General features: G+C 37.4%; 7 protein-coding genes across 7 annotated transcripts; 4 read left to right on the plus strand and 3 right to left on the minus strand. All coding sequences in view use genetic code 12, as the record gives it.

The window, feature by feature from the left end:
* Positions 1-41: 41 nt before the first annotated feature.
* SPAPADRAFT_142880 (uncharacterized protein) lies at positions 42-971 on the minus strand (the record flags this gene model as incomplete). The annotated part of the gene is made up of 1 exon (XM_007377146.1): positions 42-971. A coding segment is annotated over one exon (930 nt), but the record flags the coding sequence as incomplete, so codon positions are not given.
* Positions 972-1,762: 791 nt separating this feature from the next.
* Positions 1,763-3,133, plus strand: RVS167 (amphiphysin; the record flags this gene model as incomplete). Its single annotated transcript, XM_007377147.1, has 1 exon — positions 1,763-3,133. The coding sequence occupies one exon, from the start codon at positions 1,763-1,765 to the stop codon at positions 3,131-3,133; it is 1,371 nt and encodes a 456-aa protein (XP_007377209.1).
* Positions 3,134-3,156: 23 nt separating this feature from the next.
* Positions 3,157-5,682, minus strand: SPAPADRAFT_141816 (beta-glucosidase; the record flags this gene model as incomplete). Its single annotated transcript, XM_007377148.1, has 1 exon — positions 3,157-5,682. One exon carries the CDS (start codon positions 5,680-5,682, stop codon positions 3,157-3,159), a length of 2,526 nt encoding a protein of 841 aa, XP_007377210.1.
* Positions 5,683-8,233: 2,551 nt separating this feature from the next.
* On the plus strand, positions 8,234-10,549 carry SPAPADRAFT_68371 (uncharacterized protein; the record flags this gene model as incomplete). The annotated part of the gene is made up of 1 exon (XM_007377149.1): positions 8,234-10,549. The coding sequence occupies one exon, from the start codon at positions 8,234-8,236 to the stop codon at positions 10,529-10,531; it is 2,298 nt and encodes a 765-aa protein (XP_007377211.1).
* A 945-nt stretch (positions 10,550-11,494) lies between these two features.
* SPAPADRAFT_142286 (lipase family protein) lies at positions 11,495-12,874 on the plus strand (the record flags this gene model as incomplete). Its single annotated transcript, XM_007377150.1, has 1 exon — positions 11,495-12,874. One exon carries the CDS (start codon positions 11,495-11,497, stop codon positions 12,872-12,874), a length of 1,380 nt encoding a protein of 459 aa, XP_007377212.1.
* A 1,435-nt stretch (positions 12,875-14,309) lies between these two features.
* Positions 14,310-15,260, minus strand: SPAPADRAFT_52348 (uncharacterized protein; the record flags this gene model as incomplete). The annotated part of the gene is made up of 1 exon (XM_007377151.1): positions 14,310-15,260. One exon carries the CDS (start codon positions 15,258-15,260, stop codon positions 14,310-14,312), a length of 951 nt encoding a protein of 316 aa, XP_007377213.1.
* A 3,340-nt stretch (positions 15,261-18,600) lies between these two features.
* SPAPADRAFT_52349 (DEAD/DEAH box helicase family protein) lies at positions 18,601-21,493 on the plus strand (the record flags this gene model as incomplete). Its single annotated transcript, XM_007377152.1, has 3 exons — positions 18,601-19,162; positions 19,184-21,426; positions 21,491-21,493. The coding sequence occupies 3 exons, from the start codon at positions 18,601-18,603 to the stop codon at positions 21,491-21,493; spliced, it is 2,808 nt and encodes a 935-aa protein (XP_007377214.1).
* Positions 21,494-21,606: the final 113 nt, after the last annotated feature.

Genomic DNA, 21,606 nt, shown 5'->3' on the forward strand with positions numbered 1-21,606 from the left:
TTTAAACGGTTATTGTGTTGCAGTTTAGTCGATTGTAACCGTTAGTAATTTTTCTTAGGCATCACCTGATAATTTTCATCCCTCTCGATACCTAATTCCAATAACTTGCTAAACGCATTGGCAAAATCATGGAAGAACAATGATTCATCACTAGCATATGCTTTAACCCACATTAAAAATTTAGAATCCCTTACTAATTCCAAATCGGTGTTTAGCATAATTAATGATTTGTCTTGATTGTAGTATTGTTCTCTCCCTGTTTCAGGAACGGTGCCTAAACTCCATTCTTCATTTAACAACACTTGATAAAAATCATTAGAAAAGCGAATAGGGTTGGAGGTCCATTTTCCCTCCCAGCCACTAAACCGTTTGTGACATCTACCTAATGCATGAGCTCCTAAAAGAGCCACCATTTCTTGATCGTTAAATCCCATCCTTTCAAAGGTTGATCGGACGTGATGGGCATCTTTATCACCAAAAGGAAGGTTACCACTTTGGGGTACAAACTTAGCATCTCTGCAATCAACTCTACCTGCTTTCCAAGTGATTGTTGGACCTCCCATTGCTTCAATGGCTAATTTTCCTGCTAGTGTCCACAAATCAGAATAGGTAATCTTGGGAAATTTCTGTTTTATTGGTTCTAATGCTCCGCGAGCAATATCTAAACCGGTATTACCTTCGTCGGTAATTTCTGGAACAAATCTCATAGTAGCACCGTTGGATCCTCCGGATCCATTGGTCTTATCATATGTGGCACAACAATGCCAAGCCAATCTTAAAATAATAGGAGCTAATGATCCATCATCATATCCTGGACAAGAAAATATTCTTTGAATTTCTTGCGATACTTGATTGATGTATTCGGTGTCAGCGGGTGAAACGGAGGGAGTGATGGAACGAGCATTGCTCAATTTCACCACCAACTTTTTGTTTGCAGGGATCTTGATACTAAGTTTAGTCTTCGGAGGTACCGGTGGAGGAGATGGTAGTTTTTCAATAACTTCAGATTTAATTGGAATGGATTCTTGTGTTATGACTGGTTCAGTGGCAACAGTTGATTTGGGAAGTAAAATTAAATCTTTGTTGGCGCTATTAGGCTTGCTACTAAGGTTAGCATTTCTAGTGAGTAATAAATAATCATTATATCCTTGGTATTTGTTTAAAGGAACTCCATGATGATAATATTGGATCTTTTTAAACCGAAATTTACTAAAAACACACCAAGGTGAATGAAAGATGTATCGATCAACAAGATAATAAGCTCTATCAGGAACAGTTTTAAAGTCATCTATAACTAAATCTAATATTTTATAGATGAAATTCCTAGTGGAACGTTCCTTTTCAATAGTTGGTTGCAAACTTTTATCATGGGAGAATGAATCAACATATTCACCAATTCGTCCAAGATCAACCCAATGGGCAAAAGTTTGCAAAAGAGCAATTGGAATAAACCAAATGGAAATAGTACTTACAATAGTAGCTCTTAGTCTCTTCATGATTGAAAGTAATTCAGATCAACTTGGTAATCATGAGCGGGTAAATTTAAAGGCTGCGAATCTAAGACAACGCAAAAAACAACAAAAACAAAAAATCACCCAAGTGAAATTGATCATGCACGACCGACTTTGCCGATTTCAATTTTTCCCGCAAAATGACCACTATGACAATTCCCGCATTCCCTTGCCTCCCTCCCTCCCCTTTAAGAGTTGTTTAATAGACTGATACACCCAATTGCCTCAGAGCTACAAAGGCCAAGAATACAATGTCATTCAAGGGTATTAAGAAGACTATCATAAGGGCTCCCCAGACTTTTCGTCAGAAAATGAACATGGGGGAGATGACCACAGATGCCGTTTACCAAGATGCAGAAAGAAGATTCAAGGAATTGGAGATTGAAACCAAGAAATTAACTGAAGAATCCCAGAGATACTTTACTGCAGTGAATGGAATGTTGGATTACGAAATTGACTTTTCCAAAGCATTTGAAGAGATTTATAAACCAATTAGTGGTAGAGTATCTGACCCTACTTATACTGTTCCTGAAGATAATCCAGAAGGTATCAAAGCCGCAGAACAGTTCAGAGAAGTTGTCAAGGAACTTAAGGAAACCTTAAAACCTGATTTAGAATTAATTGAAAAGAGAATTCTTCATCCTGCTCAGGAATTGTTAAAGGTTATTCAACTGATTAGAAAAATGGCCACCAAGAGAGAACATAAGCAATTGGATTTGGATCGTCATAAGAGAACTCATAAAAAGTATGAAGAAAAGAAGGAAAGAACCGCCAAGGACGAAGAAAAGATGTATAATGCTGAAGCGGAAGTTCAAATTGCCCAACAAGAGTATGATTACTATAACGACATGTTGAAGACTGAATTGCCAATTTTATTCCAAATGCAATCAGACTTTTTGAGACCACTTTTCATAAGTTTGTACTATATGCAATTGAATATCTTCTACACTTTATACAATAGAATGGAAGAATTGAAGATTCCTTACTTTGATTTAACTACTGACATTGTTGAAGCTTATAATTTCAAGAAGGGTAATGTTGAAGAACAAACTGATGCCATTCCAATTACTCATTTTAAAGTTGGCCATGCTAAAGCTAAATTAGAAGCAACCAAAAGACGTTATGCCCTGATGAATAGTCCTCCAGGAGGATCACCTGTTGCTGGACAAGGTGAATTACCTCCCTATAGTCCTGGCCAATACGCACAACCACAACAAGCGTACGGAGATTACAAATCCCCAGAAGGACCGGGATACCAACCACAACAAGCATATCCACAACAATCACCAACTTATGGAGGTTATGGTCAACAATCTCCTGTTTCAACCGGAACAACTGGCAGTTCTTATGGACAACAATCACCCTACGGGGCTCCTGCTAGTGCTCCTGGAGCTGTGCCAGCTTATGGTGCACCAGCACAAGTTCCACCTACACCAACAAGTGCCACTCAAACATGTACGGCTTTGTACGACTACACTGCTCAAGCTCAAGGAGATTTAACCTTCCCAGCAGGTGCTGTTATTGAAATTCAAGAAAGAACTGCCGATACCAATGGTTGGTGGACTGGTAGATACAATGGTCATACTGGAACATTTCCAGGAAATTATGTTCAATTAAACTAGTTTGTATAGTAATCTATGAAGAATTATACACCTAACCAGAAGTAAGTTTTCTCGGTTTCAAATTCACCAGTAAGGCAAGCATTATCAGAACTGTTACCAACAAATACATTATACTTACCCTTGGTAGATTGCCATTTGTTCTTGTATCCATTCCAATAGGAAGTGGCTTCCTTGATTGAGACAGATAATTCAACCTTTTTAGTTTCACCAGCTTTTAAGAAAACCTTGTTGAATGCTTTCAATTCTTTAACTGGACGCATAACAACAGGATCTTCTTGTTCAACATATAATTGAACAACTTCTGCTCCGTCAACCTTCCCAACGTTGCTAACATGAACAGTAGCATAAACATTTTCTTCATCACTTGTCACGTGAAGATTAGAAAATTCGAAATTGGTATAAGATAAACCAAATCCGAATGGGAACAAAACTTGTTTGCCAACTTTTTCATAGTATCTGTAACCAACAAATACATCTTCACCATACAAGACTTGACCATGAGTAGAACCAAAGTTAACATAAGCTGGGGTGTCTTCTAATCTGACTGGGAATGTCATGGACAATTTTCCAGATGGATTGTAGTCTCCAAACAAAACATCAGCTATGGTGTTACCCAATTCATTACCACCATACCAAGCTTGGACAAAACCTTTAACATTATTAATCCAAGGTAAAGATACTGGTGAGCCAGATTGATTGACAACAATAACATTTGGATTGACCTTGGTAACTTCTTCAACTAATTGGTTAGTGTGTCCTGGAATATCCATGTTTGGACGATCAAAACCTTCTGATTCCCATTCTTTAGAAATACCAACTACTAAAACAACAACGTCAGCATCCTTGGCAACTTGAACTGCTTCCTTGATGGCTTCTTCTGGAGTGGCCTTCTTTTGAATACCAAAGAAGACACCACCACCTTCAAGAGCTGCCTTATTCAAAGTATAACTTGGGGATGAACCGAATTCAACTCGAACTTCATACTTGATACCCTTTTCCAATTTCAAGGAACCACGTTCTTCTCTAGTACCCAAACCAAGGAAGAATGCATCTCCTTTAACTTGTTTGGTTTTGTTGTCAACAATCAATTTGTCATTGACGAAAATTTGGGCAGTTCCTAAACAAGAACAACCAAATTCATATTCACCGGATTCTTCAGGAATATAGTAACCACTGAAATCAGCATAGAATAAAAGTTGGTTTCTATCTAATTTATCACTCTTGAAATCAGACAAGAAAAGTCTAGAAGTTGGCAAAAGGAACTCTTCAAATAATTCTCTATCTTGAGCACCAGGTTCGTTTTTATAAAACTTACCAGTAACACCCTTTTCACCTTTATCATTGACCAAGAGTTGCCCGACATCAGGTAAGTTTCTATCCAAGTACGCACCAAGGGCATAGGTTAATTCAATGGAACCATCATTCAATTTACTCTTGATACCTTCGAAAGGAGTAATTTTATAACGGGCATTCAAAGAAGCAGAACCACCACCAGAATCTTGAGCAGCCTTAGCATTTGGTCCAATAACGGCAATTTTCTTGATGGAACCAGTTGCAGTCTTTGGTAAAGGTAAGATATTTTCGTTATTCTTTAACAAGACAATAGATTCATCACCAGCTTTTCTAAGCAACTCTTCGGCTTCTTTTGAAGGATTTGGGGATTCAACAACATCATCAGGAATACCAGCCTTGAAACTTTCATTAACTAATTTCAAAATTTGACGAACATTATCATCAATGACATCACGGTGAATTTCATTAGTTTGAATAGCATGTGTTGTTTGAAGTTCTTGTCTAAATCTAGTAGGGCCAGGCATTTCCAAATTTAACCCAGCATCTAAAGATTCCTTAGTGGAGTAAACACCATGCCAATCTGACATGATGGTACCATCCCAATTCCATTCTTTTCTTAAAAGATCTTGCAAGATCTTTTTGTTTTGAGAAACGTGAACACCATTGATCTTGTTATAGGCAGTCATCATTGCCTTTGGATAAGCATCTCTAACAGCAATTTGGAATGGTTTCAAGTAGATTTCCCTCAATGCTCTTTCAGTAATGATAACATCAACAGCTTTTCTTTCACTTTCTTGATCATTACAAACAAAGTGTTTAAGACAGGCCACAACATTTTCATTTTGAATACCTTTGACAACACTAGCAGCAGCATGACCAGATAAAATAGGATCTTCAGAATAACTTTCAAAAGCTCTACCACCAGTTGGACCTCTAACAATGTTACAGGTTGGACCCAAAATAACATGAGCACCTTTCATTTTAGCTTCCTTACCCATCAATTCACCAACAGAAACCAAAAGGTCACTGTTGAAGGTAGCAGCCAAAGCAGTACCACAAGGGAAACAATTTGAAGGAACACTGTTGAAGAACTTTGTTCCTCTAATACCATTAGGACCATCTGAAACTCTGACTGAAGGAATGTTCAATCTTTCAATTGGAACTGTATGCCAGAAATCATAACCTGCCAATAACGAAATCTTTTCAGATAACGTCAATTCCTCAATTAAGGATTCTATGTCTAGTTGTCTTAACATTGTTTTGAGGTGTAAAAACAAGATGGAAAGAGAGAGGATTTGGGGTGTGTATTATATATGGTGGGGGTTTTCGTTTAGTGGGGGATATAGTGGTTCGGTTGCACTTCCTAATTTGGAAGAATTTCCTGGATGCGTTGCGGAAGAATTACCCCATTAGGACATGGCTTTCGCTGTCAAACAATTAAACATATTCTTCCGAGAATGTCAACGGAGTTCCTCCAACTAGCGTTGCTACTTTGCCATAGAAACAATAAATCATTTACAGGCACAACTGTTGGAGCTTCTTTGTGTACCCACATGGGTGTGAATAGGTTTTGTATGAAGGATAATTATCCCCCCAAAATGCAAGCCACTTCTTTTGTTCATAATATTTAGAAAAAAAAATCAGTAGTTTCGCGTTTATTGTTAATACTGTGTGACTGATCAATCTTTGTTTCAACTTTTTTTTTGCAATCGATATCATTGGGATTAGTATTTGTCAGTAGTTTCTATTACACATGACTGTAGTTCAGATGTTTATATCTAACATGCCACCACTACTTTTACTGATGACAGTGGTTCTGTTGTTACAGCTGAGGTATATGTTACTATTGATCCTAATGAAGAGTGGTATACTTCAACTCATACGTTGGAGTTTAAATCTTATACCACGGAATTTACTAGTAATGACGGTATAGTGCAGCTGTATGTTGTCATTATTTTCACAGATCAAGAGGGTGTTTGGTATACTTCATGTTCCATTCTTGAAGATGAACTTCTTCCAGAGACAGAAGTATTTAGTAATTCAGCAGATGGAGTGAACGATTCCACTCAAACAGAAGGTTCTGAAAGCACCATAACTTATGAGATGACATCTCCAATTGAATCCGAATTACCTTTGACTAGTGCTATAGAGGATGAATCTACTCCAATTAAAACCTAGAAACACATGGTTACGGAAGATTCTATTAATATAGAAGTTACTAGTGAAGAGTCCCCAGATTCTATTTCCAGTAATGAAGGGTATGGTTTTACAATTCTGCCTAAAGAATCCGAAAGAAAAGACAAATCAACTGATGAGAGTCTAGTTCCACCAGATATAAAAACCAAAGAATTTATTATTTGTTCAACACACGAGAAATCTCTTTATAGTGAGCAACTACATACGTCTGTCCACGAGCTAGAAGGAAATGATTATAATGCATTTGTTTTTACCACAAAATACATTAATATTGTTTAACTAAATATGATGTAGTGTTTGTTACCACCGAGGGAAGCTGGTATACAGCTACAAGCTTAATTGTTGATCCTGTGCTTGTGCAGAACACTACAACTTATCAAGTTCGAACTACAGATCCAGATGGCAGAGGTCATACCCCATCAACAAGTAACGATAAAGTCACATTTTATTCCAACAATTCAAACTTTTTGAAAACTCATCATTTGCTCGTATTTATTTTATTTGTAATTGTTACTAGGATGTAGAGATTTTCAGCAGTTTGCAACTTTATTTTTAATATTCTCAAAAGGATATGATACAATTAATGTTTTATAGTGATTCTATTTTGCTTTATATGTAACCCTATTAAATATGTATACGACAAGTTAATTTTAGCTACCACATGTTTATTATCCTCTTTTAGCAATGCCAGGTATATAAAGAAGCTCCCGAATAACCACATCGAGATTTTTTTTTAAAAGTACAGCAAGTGCCCGGTCCACTCTAGAATAAGGCTATAACCATGGTTAATTACATATTATTGGGTTATCTTGAAAGTTAATTTACAATATATGCAAGTGAAATGTCACTTTTTCGTTTTAAAACTTAAAAGGCGAGAATACCAATATGGGTAGTGAGTGCTTCAAACAGAAATTTAACCTAGCCCCTTAAGAATTCAAGGATAATGCATTAAATACCCGAGCTCAAAACTTGACTCCGTCATCAAATGAGTTTATTCTTTGGTTTCTGATATTTATCATTTGGTTAATTCTTGCAATGTGTCACATTTTTCGTTCGTTGAGTAGTGCTCACTTAATAAAAATTAAATTATCATTATCCTAGAAGTGATAATTTTTAATTTCAGTTTTCGAGAGATTTGGTTAAAAAGATACAAACCACACATAGTTGCTGCTGAGAATAAAGCACTTCAAACCAATATATATTTGGCTCGCAACACTGTACGTAGATTATTGAATAAAAGACTAGATGTCAATGGCAATGAGAGTACTCCTAGAAAACCAGGAAAAGGATCCATAGAAGGACCAGCCAGCCTGTTATTTTAAGCTATCTTTATTAAACTTGTCAGATTAGAAGCATACAATAGCTCATGATTATGATTCGGCAAAAATATGACTTCTAAAAATAAATTGGTTACGAGTCTATTTACAATATGGTTATCTAAGTATGGGGCGGTAGTACTGATAGGGGATGGTAATATTCAGGAGACAACTTATTGGAAAACAAGACAAGTTAAATGCCATCCCCTACCAACCCCCTTCTCCCTGAATTACTATATAAGAACCATGATATTTCAAATTTTCAATTACCTTGTCATATTTGTTATTACATAAAATGTTGAGTATTTGGTTAATTACTGTTGTACTGGCAATCTTAGCGGTTGTCGTCGAAGATAATCTATTTCTCAATCCAGAAAACCATGTTTATAACGAAGCTGGTGATACCATTATTACAGAGTCTGGAAAATATGTTATCACAGAATGCGAAGATATTTCGTTGCAAGGCAATTTTGAAAACAATGGTATGTTTTTAGCTTCTACAAAAGAATCCGCTAATGGATTGCAATTCCTGGTATCAGATGGCCAGTTTAAAAACACTGGAACATTCACTTTGAAAGCAGAAGGTAACACTGGTGCAACCAGTTATGCTATTAGAGTCAATAAATTTGTTAACACTGGAGCTATTATCTTTGACACCTCCGGAAGTAGTGCTCCACTTTCACAAATTCTGGCTGGTGAGTGGGAAAATAGAGGATTGATTGAAGTAAATAATGTCTCACCATCACAGGGCCAGTATGAACATAGTGGTTTTGGTAGAAACAGCGGTATTATTAAATTGTATAACCAAAGGTTTACACAAAGTTCAGATATTTATGGTAATGGTTGTTTGTACCTTGAAGAAGGTACGGAATGTCACCTTCAATCATTCTATGCTACTGGAAGTCAACATTTCATTATGGGTGGGAACTCTATACTAAAAGTTGGTGGTTCCAATAGTGGTATGATTTATCTTGTTTCGATGTTTGGAAATGGTAAACGTATTTGTTTGGATTATCCATTGCAAACAGGAAACGGTGCAACTTACGATGCTAACTATGGTAGTTTAGTATTAAGATCATCTGATGTTGTAGAAGAGTTTTTAATTGGAGCTGGATACAATCAAAATTTATTTATGATCGAGGGTAACTGTGTTAGTTATGTGTCTGAGGTTCCACAAGGAGCAAATGGTAATGGGTTCTGTAAAATTTATCCTTCAGATGATCCAACTGAAGCTAATGGGATCATGGGACAGGGTGTCATAGCTAATGCTGTCGATGAAGATGCAGAAGAGCCTACATTTTACACTACTACTTTTTATGATGATGATGGAGCTCCTGTGACTGCTGAAGTTATTGTTAGTACTAATGAAGAACAACAATGGTATACTTCGACACACACCTTAGCATTTACTTCCTACACTACAGAAGTTGATGATGGTGATGGTGAAATCCATACGTTTATGGTTATTGTTACTGTTGATGATGATGGTATCTGGTATACACAGTCAGATATGGTTCAGGAGCAAGGTGAATCTACCAAGGCTGAAGATAGTTCTAGTGAAATTGAACCTTCTAGTGAGATTGAACCTTCTAGTGAGATTGAACCTTCTAGTGAGATTGAACCTTCTAGTGATGTTGTTGAACCTTCTAGTGATATTGTTGAACCTTCTAGTGAACTTCCAGTAGTATCTCCTAGCAAGGGGCCTCATACCGAATATGAAGAACCTGAACCTGTACTGTATACAACCACTTTTACTGATGCCTATGGAAACATTATAACTGGAGTGGTATACATTACAACATATGAAGACGGTGAATGGTATACTTCCACATCAATTATCCATAGAGATGAAGATGATCCGGGCGAATACACCACAACCAAAACACTGGTTATTACTACCAGCTCAAGAGGAAGCTTGTACACTCTGACTAGAACAACAGTGGTTATTGTTACTAGTTCCTCACAAGGTAGTGCCTCTACTAGCACTGATGTCTTAACTCTCACTCTGTACACCACCACTTACATGGAAGACGATGGCTTGAAGACTGGAATTGTTATTATTAGCACAACTGTTGGTGGTACTTTGTATACAACTACAAGTGAGCTTGAGCTCCAGCAACATACTACAACCTACACCGACGATGAAGGAAGAGTAAGAACTGCCTTGGTTATAGTTTCTACAGATACTCAAGGTAATTTACAGACTACTACCAGTGATTTTGAAGCCCAGAAACTTACTATAACCTATGTTGATGATGAAGGTAATACAAAAACAGCAGAAGTTATTGTTACTACTGACTCAGAAGGTAAATGGCACACAACTGTTAGCGATTTCGAGTTAACAAAATATACAACCACCTACACTGATAGTGCTGGTAATACCAAGACTGCTGAAGTTCATGTTACTACAGATCATGAAGGTAGATGGTATACAACAACTTCGGAAATTGCTAGAAAGACTAGTACCTCAGAAACTCCAACACCTTCATTATTGGCTATCCAAGATGTGGCTGAAGATTATGCTACCGTACCAAAGATTAAACTTCCCGCTTTATTACTTGGTGTATTTACTGTTTGGTTTTTGATAATGTAAATCCAATTGGTTATTTTTTTCGGTTTTTAATGTTATGAATAATTGTTTTAGTTTCATATTGTTGCTTTTGTTTCGTCTTTTATATTAGTTTATTCAAATTTTTCATTTGAATTTATTATATATTAAGTTTATGGTTTAATTAATTTTCTTTGATTTTGGTTTATATATAATTGTAACGTGATTGTTAGGTTTTGGTAGAAAGTTGTGCAGTATCAGTGCTGTTTCTTCCAACTTTTTTGTAGAAATTTTTCAATTTACTAAGATCGCATAAATTAAATACTCGATCCTCATCGGATGAAGTTAAGATATCTGACATTAGAACTGGTGGTAGAGTAGTTTGTATCAAATTATTGATCAACTGGCAAGTTTGTTAATCAAGTATGGACTGTCCGTTCGCAACAAAATGTTACTACTGAGAAAAAAAAAAGTGTTTTTATTGTTGCGTTGCCAAATAATAAAGACCCACAGTTTTAGATAACAACGACCATGATCATTAGCTGATATATATTGATTAACGATAATCGTATAGATCATTACAACTATTGAAATCACAAGAAAAAACTAGACGTCCTTATCTGAAACAACACAAACAATAGTCCAAGTTTGAGACTCTTTTTCGGAAACACCTGACTTAGAGAACAATGTTTGAAATCATGCATAGACAAACAGCGCTTATATACTCATTCGGAAATGTGATTACAAAAATACAACTTTTACTGCAAAAGCAATACATACATTTACATATCCATGTGAGATATTTTAAGGGATAACAAACCATCTCAACAGTTCCATATTAATGAGAATCAGTAGTTGCCAGTTAGTCCCTATGATACAGCTTTGTGGGACCCAACATAAACCGTAATGGAATGATATCTTCCATAGATTTCACCAATACCAAAGCACTATTTAAAGACCTGATGATTCATGAATTTAGATTGAAGTTCAGAAAGTTAGAAAGTAACAATGCCTTTCATAATCTTCTTGTTTCTTTTTATTTTGCAAGCAATTGCAATCCCACTTCAACTTAAAAGTCCTTTAGATGATGACTTTTACACACTTCCTCAAGGTTACGAAGCAGCAGCTCCTGGTGATATTTTGAAATTTCGACCAGCACCTGCCCAACTAGCAAGTTTATTCATTTCCATTAAAGTTAAAAATGTTTGGCAATTGGTGGTGAGATCGGAAGATTCATTTGGTCAACCAACAGCTTTTGTCACAACTATAATTGAACCATTTAATGCTGACCCATCGAAAGTTGTTTCATACCAAACAATGGAAGATTCGGCCAGCTTAAACTGTTCACCATCATATGGTTTACAATCGGGAGCACCAATCTCCACAATAGCAACCCAATATGATATGACATTTATGATGATTGCCCTTGAAAATGGATATTTTGTTGCTAGTCCTGATTACGAAGGGTTTATTTCTGCATTTACAGTAGGCAGAAGATCAGGACAGGCCGTTCTTGATTCTGTAAGAGCAGTAATAAAATCAGGAAACTTTACTGGAATCAAAAAAGACGCCAAAGTGGGTCTTTGGGGATATTCTGGAGGCGCATTAGCATCTGGTTGGGCTGCTTTACTTCAACCATCATATGCCCCTGAATTGAAATCTACTTTAGTTGGTGCTTCCCTTGGAGGGTTTGTTACCAATATTACTGCTGTTGCAGAAATTGTTGATGGAGAATTATTTGCCGGATTAATCCCAGTTGCATTGACTGGGGTGAGTAATGAATATCCAGTGGCCAAAACTCTTATTGCAGAAAACATTGCACCACAACATTTGGCCAAGTTTAATGAAGCTGGAAATAAGTGTCTTATTCCTTCAGTGTTGTACTTCTTTAATGATCACATTCTTACAGGAAAAGACCCAATGTTTCCTGCTGGTTTTTCATTATTACAAAATGGACAAGTAAAAGAAATCGTCGAGGAAAACTCCATCGTTTATTTAGATTCAAGTTATGTTCCTAAAATTCCTATATTTGTCTACCATGGTACTTTAGACAAGGTTGTTCCAATCAAAGATGTCTATGTCACTTATGATAACTGGTGTCAATGGGGTATTAATTCGTTTGAATTTGCAGAAGATACATTGAATGGACATATCAGTGAACAATTAGTTGGAGGACCAGCTAGTTGGACTTGGTTAAATGGAATATTTCAAGGGAATAATCCAGTCTCTGGATGCTCGCATACAAAAAGGGTATCTAATCTTCTTTACCCTGGAATTTCACTGGCAACGAAACAATACTTTGAAGGAATCAAGGATTCATTATTGAAAGTGAAATTGGGACCAGACGCCAAGAATATGACTGTTATTGATATCATGAATAAGTATTAGTGTGTAGCCGATATTATATTCAATTTTTTTTGTAGTAACTTCAGCATTGTAACAAAATTCAACTCTTGCATTCACAGATACTCATATATACAACCACGAACAATCTTATATTCATTCATATCTTGCTGGTAAAATTAATATTTGTGAATATTAATTCTAAGGAATGGGGCTCGCTTCAATTTTCAACCTGCCCAATTGGGACGGTTATTTGTCAACCCTGTGTTTTGGTGCGAATATGCTATTTGTTAACCTTTACATGTTATGCTCCCTTATTAAAGGTGGTTTATTTGTCAACCCTCATACAAAATTGACCTGATTTTACCGTTTGGAAAAGACACATTTTAGAGGTTGTATCTCTAATTTGTAAGAATTCCAAAATCTTTTTTTGGGTGCTACCAGTGATTTTCTTATATTTTGATGGAATGGACTAGCCGCAGGTTCCCAAAAACATATAGATAAGCCGAAAAAAGACATTTTGTTTACTGGCGTAGTATGGCTGGAACCATTTTGTACAGATACAATAGACAATACTACACCGTCTAATTATTTTTTAACGATACACTGAGTTCGGTTAAATTAGAAAGGGGTAAAATTAATTCCAAACAGGAATAATACACGGTGGACCCATTTTCTAGAAACGTTTTTTATATCTATATAACATTTCCTGAAATAAGTTTTTCCTTTTTTAGTTTTTTATTAGCAATGACGATTTTTGCACCAACCCATGATTTTTTTGATGATGAGAAGATGTCAAAGAAACTGAAAATAGTTATGATCTGCCACAACACCACCTTACGATCTCGATGTTGTCAAATTATCAGAAACCTATACTTATGTTGAAGGACTTTTGATACATACCTAAGGCAGAAACAGAAATCCATACCCATTTATTAAAGTACCAACGCCGGCCAGACTAGAGAAGATTTCAGAAAATCAGTTAGAAAACTAAGTCCAATCCAAAAAAAAATGAAGAACCTATTTAGGAAGGTCGTGGCTACTAAAGTGACTTGTTTTCCACACATGGACTTGATGAAGTATATACCTGCTACCACAGAATTGTATCTAGTGAGAACAGTTGATGGTGTAAAATTACAGCAGACCAACCCTGGCGGTTGCATCAAGGTTCCAATTTATAAACTATCTATGTGAGGATCCAATTATCGCATATAGTTATTTAGATACAAATTTATGATGTGCATCAAGGGGGTTTAGTAGTTTCCTCGAGGAAGTTTGTTGAACAAGTATGATATTTACTCGTTGAAATACCTATGGCAAATCACATCAAGAGATTGAATCATAATTGAGATTGCAAGCCAAGAAATCCTTCAAGTCTCTACCCTGGCAACTGTGTGCATAAAGTGTTTGATTCAATAAACAAAGTTAACAGGGTAGCTAATTGTTTGTTGTTGGCATAGTCATAGCGACACAAGTCTGATCAATCCACTGGATTGCTTTTAGTGATTATTATATACTGGTTCAAACCATTTGAGGAGTTCGTCAACTTGATATTCTTGATGGCAGAGAATTTTTTTTTGTCGCAGGGTTTCTTTGATATGCGCAAGGGGGAGGATGCAGGGACACTGGAAAAGGATATATTGGAAGAATCAGGAGACTGGGAGCTTCTGGATTTCAATATGTTCGCCGATGACATACCAATTTCATGAGCAACTGACTGAAGAGCAGCAAGGTCTGGAGTGCTTAATTTAGTAGAATCCACTGTTGAACTTTGATTGGATCGAACCGGGGTTGCAGGATTGGAAGAGTCCGGAAGCGTAATAGCCACACGGTTACTTGAACTTACAGCCGAGGTCAATCCAAATTTAACAAGAATATTTTCTGGAAACACATATTCAGCATAATGGGAGTTGTTTTGAATGTAATTGTGGGGAAGGAACTTGATGATCTTGTCAATGAGTGGTCGAGCCAGCTTGATTGTGGCAACTTTATACTTCTTGGCAAAGAATTCAAAATGGTCATCAAATCCTCGATGTAACAACCTCAGATTTATGATTAAGAACCAGTTCATTATTGATACAGTGCCTGGTTTAGTGATTGCATCCTTGACCTGGTCATAATTTACCATCACTTTGAATGAGTTTTGGTAGGAGGTGATGATTTCATCAAAGTCTGTGGCAAAGAAAATAACTTCAAACACTTGATCTGGCAGGAATTCAATATTATTGAAAACAGTAGTTCCTTCAGGATCGACAGCTTGGGGATTTGAAGTAAAGTCAACACAAAAGGCTTTCACCCGCTCGCTATACTCACCTGTATTTGGTACTCGTGTGAGGCCAAGTACCCAGTAGATATCGGAGTAGTATGTTTGCACTACTGGCATGCCATTGGGAGCATGAGGCATTTGTGAGATTGGTGTTAATGTAGTCATTGTTTGTGAAAGATGTTGGTGAAAGAAGTGGGAGGATATAAATGCAGGCAAAATTCTCGTTTATTTATAGTTGACGGTATAAATAAACCACGCCATTTTATTTACCATGGACCAACAAGAACTATATTTAGAACCATCTCAAGTGATGCTGGTTGCTGAATGTGAGGAAGAAACTAATGATGAAGTAGTTCCCGAGCTAAATGTTCAGCTAAGCAAAGAACAACAGGAGATAGTAACGTCGATTGAAAATGGATTTTCGACATTCTTCACTTCTCCAGCCGGAGGAGGAAAGAGTGTGACGTTGATACATATCAAACGGCGGTTGCAAGAAAAGTATGGCAATGACTTTGCTATCACATCAATGACTGGCAAGAGTGCCATACCATTGGGAGGGACAACACTTCATCGGTTTGTGGATATTGGACTTGGTGAGGTTTGTGAACCCCAACACGCCCACGATAGAAGTTATAATGCAACCATATAGATTCTGCTATGAAGACCAGGGAGAGGTTCTTGCATCTAGAACACAGATTAGTCTAATTCTTGGGTTTGGAATGACTATTCATCGATCTCAAGGGTTGACATTAGCCAAGGTTTGTGTTGATTTACGAGGGGTGTTTGCTGCTGGACAGACATATGTGGCGTTGAGTAGAACCACCAGACTTGACAATCTTCAGGTGGTGAATTTCAGCACAGACAAGGTAATAGTGAATGCTAAAGTCAAGGCATTTAATGAGGAGTTACAAAGCACGGTTATGTTGAGAGCACCGCAGGCGGCAATTACACAACAAAAGAGATCTAGGAAAAGGAGTAAGCCATTAGCGCGAGGGCAGAAACAATTGAAGTTGCTGAGTAGTTGTGGAAAAAGTAAGGTATGTATTTTGTGAAGTAGGAGTTTGTAGATAAATATTATCATATATGAAACTGATCAGGCGGGAATTGTATGGATATTGAATATATAGCACACGGGAAACAGGGATGATGAAATTTCAGGGCCGATTTTGACGAGGTTAAGGAAAGTTTAACCAATCAGTGTTTGAAAAATACGAAGATGTAAACTAGAGTCAATTAGGAATATTTTTTAAATTGATAATACAATAGGGGATGGATCGATCAGACGAGAAGTCTCAATCTGGAATATTTTTCTGGTCAATATAGAATAAGGGATATATAGATTAGACGACAGGCAGCTGCAGGTCATTGCAGAGTATCAACAATGACTAAGCGAGTGTTTCTGCATCGTCTAAACTGTAAATAGACGAGACAACCCAAGATAAGAACATCACTAATGCACAACAACTCAGTTATATGGTGAAATGGATGTAAATAGATCAGAAAAACGAAGCCAAGAACATCATTAGTGGATATCAACTCATTTATACGGCACAATGGATGTAAATACACAAGAAAAACTAAGCCAAGAACATCACTAGTGCATATCAACTCATTTATACGGCACAATGGATGTGAATAGATAAGAAAAACTAAGCCAAGAACATCACTAGTGCATATCAACTCATTTATATTGTACAATGGATGTAAATACACAAGAAAAAGTGAGACAAGTACATCATTAGTGCATATCAACTCATTTATATTGTACAATGGATGTACATAGACGATACAACATGAGACAAGTACATCATGAGTGCACAAAAACCAGTTATATTGTACAATGGATGTAAATACACAAGAAAAACTGAGACTAGAACATCACTAATGCACATCAACCAGTTATATGGTACAATGGATGTACATAATCTTCTCAACCAAAGATCAGTTAATTCGTACGGTTTACTATATTATGTAATTAGGGATGTTTTACGAGAACAGTAGATCTGTGAGTTAGAACGGAGCACTATTTAAATGTGAATAGTACGGGTAGACATTGTGTGGGCAATGAGATGGATAAAATAATATGTGGCTGTGGATGAAAAGTGAGCACCGGAGTTACCCAAAATGGAAGAGCGGATATAGACCGTCTCGGAGATAGTTGGCATGGTAGTTCTCGGCGATAGAAAATATACGAGATTTCGGAGATGGAGAGAATACCAGATCTCGGAGATAGAAGGTAAGTGAGATCTCGGAGAGAGTAGACATGAAAGAAATCGGGGATGGAGAAGATGGCTAACGAGAGGGAGATGCTGATTGATCAGAGGTAGTACAACACGATCGAGGGAGCAACAGCAATGCGTTGACACACAAGGTGTATAAGAAGTGAGTAGAGTATATAGTGACCAGAGAAACAAACGAAATTTGTAGGTAAAACATTAATATATATTTGGTAGAAAGATTAATGAATTTTATAAAAATATAGATAAAATAGTATGAATATCAGATATAATTTGTAATAAAGTTAGAATAAACAGAGGAGAGATTGTGTGCAGGACAGTGTTGGTAGCTAAGGAGTGGGACTCGCGATTTAGTTGTCAACCTGCCTAATTGAGAACGCGAGTTGTTAACCCTGGATTTTGGTGCGAATGTACTAGTTGTTAACCCTTACAGGTTACGCTCCCATAGTAAAAGAGCTTGAGTTGTTAACCCTCATACAAAATTGACCTGACTTTACAGTTTGGAATATACACCTTTTACAGGTTGGATGCCTAACTTGTAAAAATTTCAAAATCTTTTTTCGGGTGCTACCAGTGATTCTCGCGTATTTTTATAGAATAGACCCGCCGCAGGTTCCCAAAAAACGCGTAGAAAAGCTGAAAGGAGAAATATTGTTTACCTGGGGTAACATGGCTGGAACCATTTCGCACTGAGACAATAGACAATAGTACACCATCTAATTATATTTTTTTAATTATACACCGGGTTCGGCTAAAATAGAAAGGGGGTATAATTAATCCCAAACAGGAATAATACACGGTCGACACATTTTCTAGAAACATTTCTATATTTATATAACATTCCTTGAAATATGTTTTTCCTTTTGTATTTTTTCCTCAGCAATGACGATTTTTGCACCAACCCATGATCTTTTTGATGATGAGTTAGAAGATGACGAATTTAGTGATGTCGAAGAAACTGCGAATACTTATGATCAACCTGTTAGCTCAGCCATAGCACCACTTTTCGATCTCGATGTTGTTAAATTATCAGAAACTTATACTTATGTTGAAGGGCTTTTGATACATACCCAAGGCAGAACCAGAAAGCCATTCCCATTTATTAAAGTACCAACGCCGGCCAGACTAGAGAAGATTTCAGAAAATCAGTTAGAAAACTAAGTCCAATCCAAAAAAAAATGAAGAACCTATTTAGGAAGGTCGTGGCTACTAAAGTGACTTGTTTTCCTCACATGGAGTTGAGGAAGTATGCACCTGCTACTACCGAAATGTATCTAGTGAGAACAGTTGATGGTGTGAAATTAGAGGAGGCAAACCCTGGTGGTTGCATCAAGGTTCCAGTTTATAAACTTTCAATGCAAGGATCCAAGTATCACATAGTTTACATCGCTGTTCCCAATGATGACAGTATACTGAAAGACAACCACATGCAAGTTGATTTTTCTACGGTGGACACCAGCAACAACAACAGTTATTTGTCAGGTCTTTGCGAAGGCGTCGAGTTGACTGCAGAACACATCAGTCTTTTGAAGAAGTTGGACCAGTCACCTACTAGTTTCAATGGAGAAGAATTCTACACCAAAGTGTATGATAATGTTATTTCCAAACCCACGTCTAGGTGCTACTATGTACCCAAGGGTCACAACTCCATGACTTTGTCACCGTTCTTTAATGTCCATACTTCCAATGTCAAGAAGGTTTACACTAGATACTTTGGTTACTTATATGCCATCTTGGTGAACTATGACAAGTTTGACTTCATGAATACTGCTGCTGAAGGGAAGGCACGGGAATTGCTTGAGCTGGTCAAGTATGCTGACACATTTGACGGTAGGTACATTACAATTTTAGATTTGTTTGATTATTTCATGATGGAGAATGACAATATATTAAACTTAGCCCTACTCCCGTTTCTATTGGACCTTAAAACCCACAGGTTGAAAGCTACCGATTTCAGTTTGAAGAAACTCAATGGGTTAAAGAGTTTTTGTAAGCGAGTGCTCTTTCTTAAGAATGACCAAGGAACCATACACAAGTTTGTTGCTCAGTCCAATTTCAGTCAGAGTGATTTCATCGGGTGGGCCAAGTTGGTTCATATTTATCAGGCATTGAAGGAAGAACGGGGCGAATATGTCAAATTCAAAGTGACTCCTGGTCCTGGAGAACTGGTTTACGTCAACGGCACCAATGTTTCTCCTCTGTACTTTAATAAGTTGTACGACTCGGCATACGACCATTTCAGAAAGCAGTACGATTCCATGAGTCAACTTATTGAAGACTACCATACGATTGAAGAAGTGTATGAGCAGTTTCTATTAGTTGGGGACCAAGGAAAAGGTAGTCTTATCTCGGGATTTACCAAGCAGATATTCCTGGTTAATACTGATGTTGACAAGCAGTTGGTGGTTGATGTGATTGATTCGATGACCTTGGATTTGCTAGTACTATGTTATATTCTGGGCGCCAACTCGTTTAGGTTTCCCGAACTCCGATCGCTCCAGTTCAATGCACCCAGTTATGAAGAAAGAAACACGGTGTACTACAACGACATTATGCATATCAAGACGTTTACGAACAAGAACAAGCGGTTTGATGGTAGACTTCGTATTGCCACACGAAAGTTGAGTAAGGTTATGGTGGCTTATCTCGTGGCAGTACGGCCACTTTATATAGAGCTTCATGGTGGGGATCTTCCCAAGGTTACTGAACAGTTCTTCACTCACCGACTGGATTTACCAGATGACAAGATCAGTGCGTTGTTCTACAAGTGCTATATATTTGTGACTCTGAAGGGCCGGTTTATTAGTCTGCATGAGTTCAAGAGTCATATGGCTACGTTATTAGGCAAGCACATGGGAAGAATTGTGACACCGAGAAAAATACGACAAGCAATCTCGTACTTTTTCCGACACAAGATCGTGGAAGCTACTACCGCCAAACAAGGGCTAATAGCCATGCAAAATCAAGTCAAGAATGAGAAGGTACAGGGACACGCCAATGCGACATCCGCTTCATATGGAGGGTTGGGTCCTTTGGGGGCAGATTCATCCATCACACAATCAGACTATATATATTTCCAGTGTTTATTCCGAGAATGGTTTAAGTTTATTGGCATCGAAGATAGTGAAGGGTTTGAGTCTATTTTTGAGAGGAAGGAAGTTGCGGAGGATCCAGATGAAATCTTCCTTACTGCCAATGGTGGTGATGTTAGAGAGGCTATTGGGGATTTGCAGTTGAGAGCTGATCAGATGTCTATTCTAGATGACTTGGCGTTATCAACCGAAACTTCGAATGTACTATTGGGAGCACCTACCGGGTGGGGAAAATCATTATTGATTGCGTTGCTTATTAAAGCCCATAAGATTGCTGCAAGACGAAGTTGCAATAAGAAAGTATTGAATTTGGTGTTGGTGCCGTACCAGGCGTTGAAGTTTCAACTAATCGAGAGATTTGAGAAGGCCGGACTAAATGTGCTACATGCAGCCCAGTATACCACTTTCAGCGAGTCATCCACTGCTGACGTGATGGTTGGGTGTGTCGATGTTATAGCGTCGGATGATTTTCTTGCTTTCTTGTATAACTTCAAGAAGTATTTTGGCAGGACATATAAACTATCGTCGTGTTTATTTGATGAATCGCAAAGTCTTGTGTGTGATTTCTCGTATAGAGAATTTAAAAAGTTGAAGTTACAAGTGACTGATTTGTTTCACAGGACAGTTATGATATCTGCTACAATTCCCAAGAATTTTATAACGTTTTTAAAGAAGAAGTGGGGCTATGACTGTGGAAGATATATCAATCTAATCACAAGCGATCCATTGGCCAAGATATTCAATACCAGTACATCATTCAAAGAGAGAGACAGAATTATGGATTATGTTGTAGTTCTGATGAAGAACTTTCTCCAACGAGATGTAAATGATATAGCATTGCTATACTTTGAAAACAAGATTATCCAAGAGAACTACTATAGAAGATTGTGTAGTGAATTTGGAGACAAGTTGATGGTGATGATCAATGCGGACACTGAAAATAAACAGGCTAGCTTGCTTCGATTGACTAGAGGTGCACGGGTGCTCTTGGGGACCAAGCTGGTTAGTTGTGGGATAGATTTACCACAAGTCAACCATATACTTTTTATAAATTGCTTGGTACCAGTGATTGACTTTCTTCAGGTAGCAGGTAGAGGACGAGGATCGTGTATATTAAATATTTTGTATCACGATTCGCAGGTGAGGAGGGAACCCGCGGAAGATTCTAAACAGTAAGATAGA

The sequence above is a fragment of the Spathaspora passalidarum genome (genome assembly GCF_000223485.1).
Source record: "Spathaspora passalidarum NRRL Y-27907 unplaced genomic scaffold SPAPAscaffold_6, whole genome shotgun sequence".
Taxonomy (NCBI): domain Eukaryota; kingdom Fungi; phylum Ascomycota; class Pichiomycetes; order Serinales; family Debaryomycetaceae; genus Spathaspora; species Spathaspora passalidarum.